The sequence below is a fragment of the Chelonia mydas genome, chromosome 5 (assembly GCF_015237465.2).
Source record: "Chelonia mydas isolate rCheMyd1 chromosome 5, rCheMyd1.pri.v2, whole genome shotgun sequence".
In the NCBI taxonomy this organism is placed as follows: Eukaryota; Metazoa; Chordata; order Testudines; family Cheloniidae; genus Chelonia; species Chelonia mydas.
Window position 1 is genome coordinate 119,944,555 of NC_051245.2, and position 15,755 is coordinate 119,960,309.

The 15,755-nt window shown below is 43.4% G+C and overlaps 1 protein-coding gene across 1 annotated transcript in view; it reads right to left on the reverse strand.

The window, feature by feature from the left end:
* Nucleotides 1-15,755, reverse strand: part of GRIN3A (glutamate ionotropic receptor NMDA type subunit 3A) — a 92,396-nt gene that overhangs the window by 22,072 nt on the left and 54,569 nt on the right. The window contains exons 4-5 of the mRNA XM_037902173.2: nt 5,573-5,718; nt 3,780-3,895 (exon numbers count right to left, since the gene is read on the reverse strand). Of these exons, the coding sequence (XP_037758101.1) occupies nt 3,780-3,895; nt 5,573-5,718 (262 nt within the window). The remainder of the gene's footprint in view (nt 1-3,779; nt 3,896-5,572; nt 5,719-15,755) is intronic.

The following is a 15,755-nucleotide window of genomic DNA, read 5'->3' on the forward strand; positions in this document are numbered from 1 at the left end:
CACTTTTACTATATGTAAAAGAATAAATGGACACAAATCAGACATCAAGAATTATAACATTCAAAAACCTGTCGGAGAACACTTCAATCTCTTTGGTCACTCGATTACAGACCTAAAAGTGGCAATCCTTCAACAAAAAAACTTCAAAAACAGACTCCAATGCGAGGCTGCTGAATTGGAATTAATTTGCAAACTGGATACAATTAACTTAGGCTTGAATAAAGACTGGGAGTGGATGGGTCATTACACAAAGTAAAACTATTTCCCCTTGTTTATTTCCCCTCCTACTGTTCTTGTAAACTGCTGGAAATGGCCCACCTTGATTATCACTACAAAAGGTCCCCTCCGCCCCGCTCTCCTGCTGGTAATAGCTCACCTTTCCTGATCACTCTTATTCATAGATTCATAGATATTTAGGTCAGAAGGGACCATTATGATCATCTAGTCTGACCTCCTGCACAACGCAGGCCACAGAATTTCACCCACCACTCCTGCAAAAAACCTCTCACCTATGTCTAAGCTATTGAAGTCCTCAAATCGTGGTTTAAAGACTTCAAGGAGCAGAGAATCCTCCAGCAAGTGACCCATGCCCCATGCTACAGAGGAAGGTGAAAAACCTCCAGGGCCTCTTCCAATCTGCCCTGGAGGAAAATTCCTTCCCGACCCCAAATATGGCGATCAGCTAAACCCTGAGCATATGGGCAAGATTCATCAGCCAGATACTACAGAAAATTCTTTCCTAGGTAACTCGGATCCCACCCCATCTAATATCCCATCACAGGCCATTGGGCCTATTTACCATGAATATTTAATTACCAAAACCATGTTATCCCATCATACCATCTCCTCCATAAACTTACCGAGTTTAATCTTAAAGCCAGACAGATCTTTTGCCCCCACTGCTTCCCTTGGAAGTCTGTTCCAAATCTTCACTCCTCTGATGGTTAGAAACCTTCGTCTAATTTCTAGTCTAAATTTCCTGGTGGCCAGTTTATATCCATTTGTTCTTGTGTCCACATTGGTACTGAGCTTAAATAATTCCTCTCCCTCTCCGGTATTTATCCCTCTGATATATTTATAGAGAGCAATCATATCTCCCCTCAACCTTCTTTTAGTTAGGCTAAACAAGCCAAGCTCCTTCCATCATTCTTGTTACAGTCTGTATGGTAACACCCATTGTTTTATGTTCTCTGTGTATACAAAATCTCCCCACTATATTTTCCACTGTATGCATCCGACGAAGTGAGCTGTAGCTCACAAAAGCTTATGCTCTAATAAATGTGTTAGTCTCTAAGGTGCCACAAGTCCTCCTTTTGTTATCTGTGCATTGCACCTTACATTGCTAAAAACTTTGGTGTGCACATGATAGAGCACTGCATTGGGACTCAGAAGACTTGAGTTCTATTCCTGGCTATGCCATTGGCCTGATAGGTGACCTTGTGCAAGTCCCTTTGCCTCTCTGTGCCTCAATTTTCCCATCTCTAAAATGGGAATAATGATACTGACCTCCAATTGTAAAATGCTTTGAGATCTACTGATCAAAAGCACTCTATAAGAGGTTGGTATGTGTGTGTTTGTTTTTCTCCAAGTTCCTGCAGCCTGTATAACTAGCTGTACAGAAGAGACATACACACTGTTCTAAGGTGGAAAATTTACTGGTGTCCTTTTGCTTTCCTTAATCTTAAAGATAAGTAGTTCAGACTGGAAGTATATGGCTACTCTGTGTGTGTGGAAAAACACAAAGGACAGCACAAAATAACAAGTACAATATGCATCATAACTATGTGGCAGTTTGATGGTCGAAGATGTAGTGTCTGATTTTATTATTTATTATTTTTACTGTTCCTGACTTCAGTGGATTCAAAGTTTTGTAATTTTGTAGGTATCGCCATAAAGCAAGTCATTCTCTCATATGCACGCTTAATTAAGTGTAAACCTAACTGCTGATGGATAGATGGATTTATGACCATTATAACCCCTGGTGGGAAGTAAAAATGGATTGCTTTTTAATGTCCTAGTGTGCTATAAAATGGCAACAACCTAGTCTCACTGTTCAATTCCAGCAAAAGGGATTTGTTATGGTTGGCATCTTTGGTGCCTCTAGATTGAATGATTAAACTAATCAGCTTCCATCCGTTTCATTTCCTGTGTTAAATTCCTGAATCTGTTTAGGTTCTGGGAGAGGTCTCCTTGCCTTGTGATGGTGCAACTGGATTGGTTGTTCTTGGAAGGAGGGGGAAAAAATCATTTCCATGGACCATCCGTCACAAAAATGAAGCCTGAGGTCTAATAGCTGCTAATGTGCTTTGCAGGGCTGGAGCCTCTCATTCATAAGTTTTGCTTTCAGGCTGCAATGTGAAGCTGTCTGTGTGTCACTGTTAATATACTGGCATTTTCAGAGGTCAGGTAACTGGAGAGGGTGAATTAGTTATTTTAAATCAAGCTCCAGCCCCAGCTGAATAATCAAGCTGACTGTTTGAAAGGGGGATTATGGGAATCCATTCTGGGGGGGTGAGTGTGCCTACAGAGGGGGAATAGAGTTTTTGAATTTGCCAGTAACTATTATGGGTGAAAAGTCTTTCAGTATCATAGAATATCAGGGTTGGAAGGGACCTCAGGAGGTCATCTAGTCCAACCCCCTGCTCAAAGCAGGACCAATCCCCAATTTTTGCCCCAATCCTTAAACGGCCTCCTCAAGGATTGAACTCACAACCCTGGGTTTAGCAGGCCAATACTCAAACCACTGAGCTATCCCTCCCCCCAATATAATAGCTATGTTATTCCATCCTGAACTGTGAAAAAGAGTCTCTCCTGTCTGACAGTGGTACAGGTATCATTGCTTTTTCAAGTATAGGGTCAATTTCTATTCCCTGAGGGAAGACTGTATACACAGGCTTGGTGCAGGGTGATCCACTGTGGATGTGGTAGAAATACTACCACCAAGCACTTATCACAGCTTTAGGGCTGCAGTAGTTCTTCAATGCAAAGGGATAGGGCCAGTGGATCTACCTAGCCATTGACCATCAAGCTATCTGCCTCTCCCTTGCAACAATGAAGAAATAATCCTTGGGGATCACAGCTCTATGGGCAAGACATCAACATCTGTTTGCACCAGTCCTGTGGCATCCTATGTCCGAGCACAGTCAACATAGATAGGTTCTGATGCCTTCAAGGCTTTCCATTCCCACACAGGAGCAAGCAGGATCAGCCCCATAGGAACAGATAAATCCCAGTGGGGAAGCTGTCCTTATAAAGAAATACCACCCCGTTCTATAGCAATAGACTAAACCACTTACCATAGAGTTACTTTAGTGTGTTTGGGCAATTACTGAGCATGTCTAAGCATTTTGTTGTATAAGGGCCACTCCCCTAATGACAAAGCACCCTTTCAGCAGGCTGTGTTCTCCTCTGTAGCCTACATAAGACTAGTCTGAGATTAAATATTTAGATGGCAAGCTCTTTGAGAGAGACTTTTGTTCTGTGTTTATACAATGCTTAACATAATGGGGTTCCCTGAGTGGGGCTCGTAGGTGCTACCACAATAATAAATAACAGTGAGACAGAGAACGTACAGTAATGTAATAGGCAAGTGATTTGAAAGCTGAAATTAAAACATTGAAAGACAAATAAGGGGAAATACTGGCTTCACTGAAGTTGATGGGAGTTTTGCTATGACTTCAGTGGGGTCAGGATCTGGCCGATATTCTTTAATTCTGAGGTCTGCATTCCATGTTGGCAGGCAGAATGTATCAGAAGGAGAAGGACACTGTCTGAAATACCTTCAATTGCAAATGGTTTCCCCACTGTCAAAAGTTTGCAGTCAGCATCTATTGACACTTCATAATCTAAGAGTGCTTTATCCATGATGAAGGCATCTAGTTTCTCTGGATCATGCCTGTATTCAAGATCAAAGTAAGAAAATAGAATCAATACGAGCAGCTGTACAGTTGGGTTCATTGATACAGAAGCTATTGTTTCAGGGGTGGAAATCAGGAATATATTTGATCTAGTTCTTAGGAAGCTTCCGATATAACCCCAACACGAAACCAAGCCAAAACCTAAGTTATAAGCCCAATAAAGACGAGGATCAGGGGCTGTTGATATAAACACAGAATTGAGTTAAATATCAAAGACTGGAAGGTTCGTGTGCAGAGAGGTTGATCTGGCTTGCAGAATATCTGTATAAGGACCAGGTCTGTTCACTTGAATATCATTGACTTGGAAGAAGGAAAGTGCAACAGGGTGAGAATCAAACTGAGTTCCTTGCACAGTAGCACAAAGACCACAGGGGAGGAAACCAAGAATCTCTAAGGCTGTCACTCAGGCTCGGTTTCCTTATGCTGCTTCTAACATCTACCTACACTATCGTAAAAGTTAGAGCTGGGCAAGCCCTACGAAAGGTTTTCCATGAATACATGCTGCTATTTTAAAATGAATGTCCTTCATCCAGGCTTGCTTTTCTCTTGTATTTGTATTCCATGAATATTCAGATGACTGAGTTTCACTGGTATGAATGTTTTATGGAAAGCAAATTTGAAAGTACTGAAAGCATGTGTGGAAATGTGCACCATGTGTTCTCATCCAATCAAAGGAAAAAAAAAAACCAAGTGCCCAAATCCCCAACTGGCAGATATCCACTGGCTTCTGTGGAACTATACTGAATTACATCAGCTGAGGATGTGGCAGAGTCTTAGGAGTTAATTATGCAAACCAATCAGAGCGTCAGAAAAATTATTAAAAAATATAATCACAGGCAATTTGTTATACAGATCACAATGGGATCTAAATTGTGGGTAATGATGCCCATGATTGCAGCCTCCTATCTGGTAATGTATGTAATCAATTGCAAAACATTGTGAGGGAAACACATTTGAAAGCACACTCCTTTCTGGAAGCATGAGGACTGATGGTGGAAAATTATAAGGCTGATCTAGTGTCACTAATGTTCTTATTTAAATGAATAGCTAATTCCTTTATAAGGAATCCCTGTCTGGGGCAATCCACCTATTGCTATTGTGTGGGAGACACTGAGATTTCTAATGTTTGTTTTTATCAGTACTTTGCACCTGGCTCATGGATAGTGCCTACTGCCTAATGAATCTCTTCCAAGCACTGACACCTGCCAGGATTTATTTTGCCACCAGTTAGCAGCAGAAGGGTCATCTTGGCACTGTAGTTGCAGTGGAAAGGGCTGCTTTGCCTGAGGACAGCTATTCATGCTGTCATTGTTACTTTGGCACTGCTCCTTTCTAGTGGTGGAGAATGAGCTTGTGCCTTCTTCACCATCTCTACCATGCCAGCGCAATGCTGCTGATGCCTTTGAAAATGGAAAATCGGATACGATCCAGGCAAGCAAAGTTTGTTACCCATTAAAAAAATATACAAAGCAAGATGAATCTAGAAAGCATGTATAGAGGACACTCAGAATAACTAAGACCCATTGAAGTAAATGGAAAGCTGTCCACTAGCTTCAAGGAGCTTTGGACTAGGGCCTTGGTGCAGCCAAGGACTGTGAAATTAATTGCTCTTTGATCAGCCTGTTATCACATGAAGCTAGCATGCAGAGACTCACTTCAGGTGCTCCACTCCATCAGGAGTTGCAGGTACATTGTACCGTCTCATGTACTCATGCATCTCTGGGAAGCTCTGCCTGACATAATCTTCAGCGCTGCTTTCTCGCACAGTTCCAAAGCGGAATCCCTGGGAAGGGTGGTGGAGCTAAGAAACAGGAAAAGACAGAGCAGCCAGTAATTTGTCTCACTCACGTTGAGTAACCTCCATTCCAGGCCCACTCTTCTGTGCTCTAAAGACAGCTACACAGATTTTACAGATGTGTTTTAATGGGATCATAGACACCATCATAGAGACGCATACCATCTTCAGGACCAGTTAATGTCAGCTTACCATTTACATACTCTTAGGATCTGCTGTAGGGTTGTGAAAAAATTTCCCCTTGAGTCAGAGACCACCCCATATCCAGGTGGCGTTCAGTTCTGTTCTCTACTTGAAGCCCAGCCTAGGTTTGAGGAAAGGGTCATGAGAGTAATTTAAAGAGAAGGTTGAGGGGTCACTTGATTACTGTGACTGCACGAAGTGGAAAGGGAAACAGAGCAGAGCTGTGTGAACCCTGTGGGAGTCGTGGGGTGGGGTGTTTGGAGGGGGAACATTCATAGAGATTCTTAGATTTCAAAACCAGAAGGGACCATTGTGATCATCTAGTCTGACCTTCTGTATAACACCAGGCCCTAGAACTTCCTCAGAATAATTCCTAGCTCGGATCTTTTGGAAACGCCTCCAATCTTCCTTTAAAAATTGCCAGTGCTGGACAATCCACTATGAAGCTTGGTAACTTGTTCTAGTGGTTAATTGGCCTCGCTGTTTATAAATTTAAGCCTGTATGTACCTATGTGGGGAATAAATATTTGCTAATGGGCCCTTCAATCTAGCAGAGAAAGGGGTAACATGATCTAATGTCTGGAAGTTGAAACTAGACAAATTCAGACCGGAAAGAAGGCTTAAATGAATCAAACTGTACTATGGAACTCTGTGGATAGAAATTCCATGACTAATGAATAACGAGTATAGCAGTAGGAATATACGACCGACTACCTGACCAGGATGATGATGGTAATTGTGAAATGCTCAGGGAGATTAGAGAGGTGACAAAAAACAGAAGACCCAGTAATAATGAGGGATTTCAGCTATCCACGTATTGACTGGGTACATGTCGCCTCAGGATGAGATGCAGAGATAAAATGTTCTAGTCATCATTAATGTCTGCTGCTTGGAGCAGCTAGTCCTGGAACCCACAAGGGGAGAGGCAATTCTTGATTTAGATCTAAGTGGAGCACAGGATCTGGTCCAAAGAGATGAATATAGCTGAATTGCTCAGTAATAATTACCATAATGTAATTACATTTAAACATCCTTGTAGGGGGGAAGTGCCAAAGAAATCCACCGTGGTAGTATTTCACTTCAAAAAGGGGAGCTACACAAAAATGAGGAAGCTAGTTAAATGGAAATTAAAAGGAACAGTCACAAGAGTAATATGCTGGCAAGCTGCATGGAAACTATTTAAAAACACCATAATGGAAGGTCAAACTAAATGTGTACCCCAAATAAAACACACACACACACACACACACAGAGTAAGAGGACCTAAAATATGTCACAATGGCTAAAGAGCATTGTAAATGAGGCAGTTAAAGGCAAATCCTACTGAGGAAAATAGAAAGGGAACATAAACTCTGGCAAATCAAGTATATAAGTATAATTAGGCAGGCCAAAAAAGAATTTGAAGAGCAATGAACAAAAGACACGCAAACTAACACAGGACATTTCCCCCCACTCCCCATCTTCACATAACACAAGAACCCGGGGTCACCCAATGAAGTTAACGGGCAGCAAGTTTAAAAGAAACGTAAGGAAGTACTTCTTCACACAATGTACAGTCAGTCTGTGGAACTCATTGCCAGGGTCTGTTTGAACGCCAAAAGTATAACTAGGTTCTAAAAAGAATTAGATAAGTTCATGGAGGATAGATCCATCAATGGCTATTAGCCAAGATGGTCCAGGATGCAACCCCATGCTATGGGTCTCCCTAAACCTCTGTCTGCCAGAAGCTGGGACTGGACGACAGGGGTTGGATCACTCAAAAATTGCCCTGTTCTGTCCTTTCACTCGAAAGCATCCATCACTGATCACTGTCGCAAGACAAAATACTTGGCTAGATGGACCATTTTGGTCTGACCCAGAATGGCCCTTCTTATGTTCTTATGACTCAGTAGAAAGATGGACTGAATGATTATGGAAACTAAGCTAGGATTGAAACAAACTGGAAGGGCACTATGGGGAAGGTTGCAGTGCTGGACATGTTCTGAGCATAACCAAGATTTCAGTCTCCAGGGCTGTCAGCCCAGTACCTTTCAGACACACTAAATTCACACACAAAAACAGTAATTTTTAAATTGTGTTGTGTGTGCTCTGATTATAACTGGCTTCATTTTACTGTGTTACAGCCCTTGGTCGCTTCTTGAACTATTAGGCAGTTCAGGGAGTTGACCTTGGTAAGTTTCCAGTGCACATCAATTGCTAAATACCTGGAGTGGAATCATGTGAAAACACCTAGCTGATTGTAGAATACAGTAAAGGCTCAATCCTGCAGGGTGCTGAGCACTCTTGTGAGGAGCTGAGTGGCCCCCAGCCCCCATGGAAGTCAGAAGGAGTCGAGTGTTCTCATCACCTTACAGCAGTGCACAGGCTCAAGCTTTTGCACAAAGGAAATCAAATGATGTTAAGGTTCAGTGAACAGTTTTCCGCTCACTTCCCCAGGAGTCTCAGCAAGAGCTTTGCAAACAACACTTTGCAAGAAAGAATATGTCAGTCTAAACAGTCCTGCTCATTGTGGAGAAGAGCACGCCAAAAAATCAAACGTCAATCTGCCGTCTGCCTGTCACATATGTGTCTAGTGGTAGACGAGAGCAAGCTGGGATCCAGGGGAAGGGATGTTCTTGCTCTGGCACAGGGGCTTAGATATTACCTACACTAGAATATGGCACGGGTGATTAGTCCAGAAGTTCCTTTCCACCCCTCATTGATGATCCCCTGGCTAAAAATATTTCACTGTCCACTGAACATAAGAGCTAGCCCGCTGGACCAGGCCATTGGCCTTTTCTAGCTCAGTATCCTGACAGGCCGTGTCTACGCTGCTTCTGGGGGTGAGCCTTCCAACATGGGCCCACAGACTTGTGCTAATAGGGCTCGTGCTCGCTCTAAAAAGAGCAGAGTAGATGTTGCTTTGACATAGCGGGTCAGGCTGGAGATCGGGCTCTCCAGGGCCTTCCCCTCCCCTCCCCCCCCTCCAGACATCACCCCCCCCTGCTCCCGCCCAGGTAGCCCAAGCCACAACATCTACACAGCTACTTTTAGAGCACTATCATAAACCCTGTTAGCATGAGTCTGTCTACCCAGACTTGGAAGGTCACCCCCACATGCAGTATAGATATGCCCAGCGGCCAGTACCAGCTACGTTGGTCTGTATTCTGTTGCTGTGGGGGGTCTCTGAACACCTCATGGTTTTGGTAATTTTATAAAGTGCCAAAAGGCATGAGTGGCAGGGATTGGTTGGGTTGGTGGTTTGGTAATACATTAGGGAGCCTAGTGTTGACAGTTCAACACCAGCTCAAGTCATGAGTCTCTGATGACTCTTTATGAAACGAGTTAGAGGGCTCAGTCCCTTTCCAAGCAGACAGGTGTCCACATTACATAAACCAGTCACCACAGGGAGCCCTGATTGGTGACCTCTTTCGGCATGGTTTAGGGGTCAAGGATGGGCATGAAGACCGGACTACTCTCCAATCCTTCAAGGAAGAGTGGAGCTATTTGGTAGGTTTTATGTGGAAGACTGTACTGCTGCAGCTCCTGCAGTATCTGCTCCGTGGAAGAACTCAGGGTGTCTGTCGCCAGACCTCTCAGAGCGGAAATCGTTCACAGACACGCTGTCATCTGTATCTCTTTTTTTTTTTAAATTCATATGTGAATTCAAAATAAAATGGGTGACATTCAGCCCCATGCAGAGAACCAGCCCAAGGCCCTATTTTGAGGATCAGTGGGACTTCACTGGTGCATAGGGCTTGTGCTGACGCTGCATATGGGTGAATTTCACCCAGTGTGAATAAAGCTTTTCTATACCTCCTTTTCTTGGATTAATGCTTTTTAACTGCTAAGTGTTTGGCAACAATTAAGTTTCATAACACCTGTGAGAGAGGTAAGTCAGTCACCCCATTTTAAGGGTGGGGAAACTCAGACTGAGAGACCGAGCGTTTGATTTGCAGAGTACCTAAAACTTTCAGGGAAGACAAGTGAAGTTGTGTGTATGGAGGGGGGGACTATCTTCTCTGTTTCTTCAGGTACTGCCTGACTCCAGGAAGAGGGAGCTCCCCTATCCCCCTCACCCTAGGCTCTCTGCCTTCTTCAGAGGTTAAGGGAAGAGAATACTGCTAACTCCAAATTAAGAGTCAACAGCAGCTCTCTTGCAATTTTTAGTAAAGAACCTTATGTGAGGCTTTGGGAAGAGTGTGCCCAGGAATTCCTCCTCCACAAAAGGGAGGTTTCATAGTACTTATGCATGAGACATTAAGTGTGGCTGACTTCAGCAGAACCGGACTCTGCACAAAGTGCTGTCACATGCACAAAATTAACTTGGAAAAAAATATTGTTTTTCTCTAATCTCCTTCAGGGAGAGGAATGTTAAGAGTTTTGTGTCTCAAAAGTAGGTACAAAACTGTTGGATGAAAATCTGAATTTTTTTCAAGTTGACAGTATACCTTTAATATTTTCTTTTAGTCTTCTCTTGAGAAAACACTGCACCTTCAAAGTATCTTTACATTAGTTGCAAACTCTTGATATTTTATTATGGCTTTCACAAAATATGGTGCGCTTCCTAAAGCCTCAGCTGCTGGAGTCATGTGATGAGAGAATCTCACCTTTCATTTTAAAAAAAGCTTCCAGCATTGATGGTTTCAGTGAGAGGCAAGAAAACATGACCTCTAGAGACTCAAAAAACAAATGGCAAATAAAATAACCCAAAATGTAGTATTTTTTTTAAAAAAAACCTCATGATTTTTTGGGCCTGCTTCATTAATTTTGAATGCTTGGTGTTGGCAATAGCGTGTAAGATAACTGGTGTATCTAAAGGAAATTGCTGTAGGGAACTTAAAGTTGTATGTATTGTTAGTGTAACCAAAGAATACACTTTATTCCATTTTATTCTTAATTTGAAGTCTAGCCAAACTGAAAGGTAAATAATTAGGATGCGGGGGATTGGTATCTCTCTAGATTTACCCTGTGCTGTACAGCCACAGTATCCTGGAGACTTGGCTAGGAAAGCTTTTACTGCAGACCTGCCTTCAGTGATTCAAGTCTGATTACATCTAAATGAACTAAAATGCTGCAGATTCAGCTCCGGGCTGCTGCCATGAGCTTTCTGGCAAAAGCGGTTAGGATTAATAAGCCTCTGTCATAAATATAAAGGGAAAGGTAACCACCTTTCTGTATACAGTGCTCTACAATCCCTCCTGGCCAGAGGCAAAACCCTGTCACTTGTAAAGGGTTAAGAAGCTAAGGTAACCTCGCTGGCACCTGACCCAAAATGGCCAACAAGGAGACAAGATTCTTTCAAATCTGGAGGTGGGGGGGAACAAAGGGTTCTCTCTGTCTGTGTGATGCTTTTGCCAGGAACAGATCAGGAATGCAGCCTTACAGCGCCTGTAAAGTTAGTAAGGAATCTAGCTAGAAAATGCGTTAGATTTTCTTTTGTTTAAAGGCTTGTAAAATAAGCTGTGCTGGAGGGAATGTATATTCCTGTTTTTGTGTCTTTTTGTAATTTAAGGTTTTGTCTAGAGGGATTCTCTATGTTTTGAATCTGATTACCCTGTGAGGTATTTACCATCCTGATTTTACAGAGGTGATTCTTTTACCTTTTCTTTAATTAAAATTCTTCTTTTAAGAATCTGATTGATTTTTCATTGTTCTTAAGATCCAAGAGTTTGGGTCTGTGTTCTCCTGTATCAATTGGTGAGGATTATTATCAAGCCTTCCCCAGGAAAGGGGGTGTAAGGCTTGGGGGGGATATTTTGGGGGAAGACGTCTCCAAGTAGGCTCTTTCCCTGTTCTTTGTTTAACACGCTTGGTGGTGGCAGCATACGGTTCAAGGACAAGGCAAAGTTTGTACCTTGGGGAAGTTTTTAACCTAACCTGGTAAGAATAATCTTAGGGGGTCTTTCATGCAGGTCCTCACATCTGTACCCTAGAGTTCAGAGTGGGGAAGGAACCTTGACAGCCTCCTATCCAGTCAGATGTATTATTGCCTAGTGCTGTAAGAAATCAAAGGGAATGAAGCTTTGTACTAAGCTAGAGACAACCTTTGATGTACAAGCACTTCAGAATCCCTGAGCAGCAATTCTCTAAACAAGCTACACGGGTAGCTGCAGATGGGTATGACACAGATGGGTAGCTCCAGGTATGGGTATGACACAGCCCTGTTTGTTCATCTCAGAAGCTGCTAGTCCTCCCTTTGAAGGCCTGAGGATAGAAGTCATTCATGAAGAGATACTCACTCCTCAGTGAAATACCAGTTCAGTTATTATATGGTCTCTCTTGATACTGTGTCCTCCCCAACAGCTCCTTGCAGCGATATTGTAACCAGGCACATGGGGATGCTATGGGAGGGGGACTCAATAAGTATGGAGAATACTAATGAGAACTGTTTGAATGGCAGCCAGCCGCGGTAGACATTTTGAGTGTGCAGTTTCCACTTCAGCAATTTCCCCTTGCTGGAGCTCTGAAGTGGAGCATGCGTCTCGAAAGATGAAGACGGGACATGCAGCTCAAAGCTGTCTAGTAGCCAATCTCGAAAAAGGAATGAACAAACAGAAATGGTGGCCGAGTTCAGTCAGATAATTCCCTTGGGGAGTTGCACAGCTCTTTAAAAACGGGCCAGATTTTGAGGTCCTAGTGCTGTCTCTTAGAAAGAAAATAAAGACACTGGACAGATTTTATTTGCAAATTTTAAACTGATATTTAACATTCCTGATGTCTAAACGTAGACTTTGCACTGCAAAATGCTGTGGTCTGGCCTGAAGCTTAAAAAGAACACCTGTGCTGGTGAAATACGGGTCAGGAGTGCGCAGTGCAGTGGTTGCTGTGTGTAAGTACATGTTCCCTGGATAGAAGGTCGGCCCTTCTCAAGCGTTTATGAAGCTACCATCCTCTGGCTTTCCCAAAGGAAGGATATAAGCTGTAGCACTCCAGAGGTATGAAAAAATGCAGAAGAACACAAATCTGACATAACACTAACACAATGGTAGGAACAAGTGTATCTGGGGCACATTGCTCCGAGTGCAAACCTGCCTGAACCCTCTGGGTACGTATTCAGGGCAGCTAGCCCATGCCACCACTGCTGCCTCTGCTACCAAAGCTACGCTACTATTTTTAGTGTGCTAGCTCAGATGAGAGCTAGCTCAAGTACGTCTAAGCGAGCTGGGAATTGCACCCCAGCTTGTCGTCTAGAGGTAGCCTAAATGTGACAGGGAACTAAATGGCCTAGCACATTCTAACATAAATCCAAAAATGAGAGGTTATTCTGGACTTACGCTGTGTATCTGTTGCATCAAACGCCATCAGTCTGGGTGAAGACACGTAGGCCCAGGGTTTAACAGCCATACGCGTAGACGTGTACGTGTCTGACTTGTGCTCTCACAACACATGCTGTGCATGCACACGTCGGAATCTTGACTTGTGCCAGTGCATCAGGTATTGCACAAGAGCAAATTTGGCATAAGCAAACTTTTGCATTCAGCTTGGCAGCTTGGCCAAGTTCACATTCTGATTAGGAATTTGTGGCTTTCTGATGATCACATGCACTCTACACCTATTATGCTAAATGAGAATTGAGGGGAGAAATATAACAAAGACATCCAGTGAGGTTTGGGGGCAGAGAGAGGACACTTTCTAGTAGAACCTCTGCGGTGAGAGGGCTCACTGGTTGCATGGGGGCATCAACCTAGTGCCCTCTGGTGGACCCTTCAGGTATCTAACAGGAAGTAGGTTCGGGAGGGATATGGAGTCTGAGATTTAGAGACTATCTTGAGTGAGAAACTAAATCCAGTTTTATCCAGGATGTTCATGATGTAATAGTTTAATGAAAGCACTTCTCAGGAACCTGAGATTTCCTGCTTCCTCATGGGTACTGCAGGCATTCTGCATAAAGGACATGGCCAACCATGAGTGAGGCTGGTGGATCTTGTCCTTTGACCACAGCCATTTTAAACCCAGGGAAAAGTTTTATGTTAAGTGCTCAGGTAGGTTATAAATCAATTGCTTAAATGTAAATTACAGTTAATTACAAAGCAATGAGATGAATTTACTCTCTAGCTATTTTAAGTTTAGCAAATGCTTTAACAATATTTGATTAATGGGATGCAATAACTGCCTCACTGAGTCTGGGTAAGATGTTATGCATCTTATTACTTTTTCAGATCTACATTTTTAGCACCGTTTGGTTTTTAATCTGCTGCTGAAACGACGTAAATGATTCCACGAGCCTTTTATTTCCAAAAAACTGCTTAAACATCTATCTGTGCCCCCTATTATACAGTCACAGAAATGAGGTATACAAAAAAGGGGTTACCTGCCATATAGTAGAGCAGGGGGTCTCAACTTTCCTTTCTGAGTCCCGTCCCCCACCCCCCAACTTGCTATAAAAACTTCATGGCCCACCTGTGCCACAATAACTGTTTATTCTGCATCTCCAGTAGATTAAAAGTGAGGGCTGGCATTAGGGGGTAGCAAGCCAGGCAATTGCCCTGCAAAGCTAAGTTGCTCGGGCTTTGGCTTCAGCCCCACATGATGGGGCTCGGGCTTTGGCTTCAGCCCCACATGATGGGGCTTGGGCTTTGGCTTCCCCCATGTGGGGCTCAGGCTTTGGCTTCAGCCCTGCACGATGGGGCTTAGGCTTCAGCTTTCTTCCCTGGGCCCCAGCGACTCTAATGCCGGCCCTGCTCTGTAGTTTATTTGGGCAGACCCCCCCCAAACCTGCTTGTGGCCCCCCACGGGGCCTCGGACCCCTGTGAGAACCACTGTAGTAGTGCACAGTGGTAATCATGACATCCTGCAGTGACAGCTGCAGAGATAGCTCCACCTTTTAGCAGATCATATAACACTACTTTCAGTTCAAGTTGATTGAGGAAAAACAGGAAAAAACGGAGAAATGTCCCAATTTTCCCATCAAACTTGGAACTTTTGACAAAAGATGTCATGGAAATTTTGAAATTTGAAAAATTTCCACCAGCCCTGCTTCCAGCTATGTCACTCTCTGCCTGGAATCTGGTGTCATGGCCACTTCATGCATAGGCAGAACTCCCGTAGATGCCTACAGGACATCTGCCGTGAGGAGGCTGCACGTCTTGGACAAACTTTCGTCAGTAGTTGTTAAATCTCAGCTGCTGCTCTGTGCTTCTAACCTGCCACAGCTGTAGCATGTGGCATACTGTGAGGCATGAACATTTTATTGTTCATAATAATGAACATTTATTCATTTTACTGGCATTTCAAAGTGGATACACTGTACCTGAAAACCAGGGCAGCGGTGGAGGTGAGTGGTTGGCCTCATACAATAGACACATTAACAGGTTGAGCGCTGCCAAGACCAGGGCCAATCTTATTACCTGTAAAAACCTAATAGAATGGGCCTTTGTATTTTCTGCTATCATAGCAAATGCTGTCTCTCTTCTGTGCGGGTACCAGCGCTGGGGAAAATGGTGGAGAAAAATATTGTGGAAATCTAGGCAGGTTTTTACTGACCAGTTTACCATCATTTTACATGTTTTGAGTTGTGTGATTGTGTGGGGGTGTGGGGAGGACAGCAGCTTATTCACAATGAAGCACTTGAATATCTTGGAAAGGTTCATGTGAAAATTCATGCTCATGAATTGTAGCGGGGGAGAACCATAAACAGTCACCATGTTTAGGACACAGTGTAGGCATGGCAACGGCTCAGAAAGTGTCTCATGGGTCCGGTACAGGGCTTGAATTAAAGAATCACCTTCATTCCCTTATCAAAACAGGTGCTGGTGGGGCTGAATTGCAGATGGAGGAGGCCGCCTGCCTTGGCAAGAGAGTTGTTAAACCTTAATACATTTCACTTATTTTGGAATCTAACCGGGCCAGATCCTTGGCTGGTATAAATCTGCATAGCA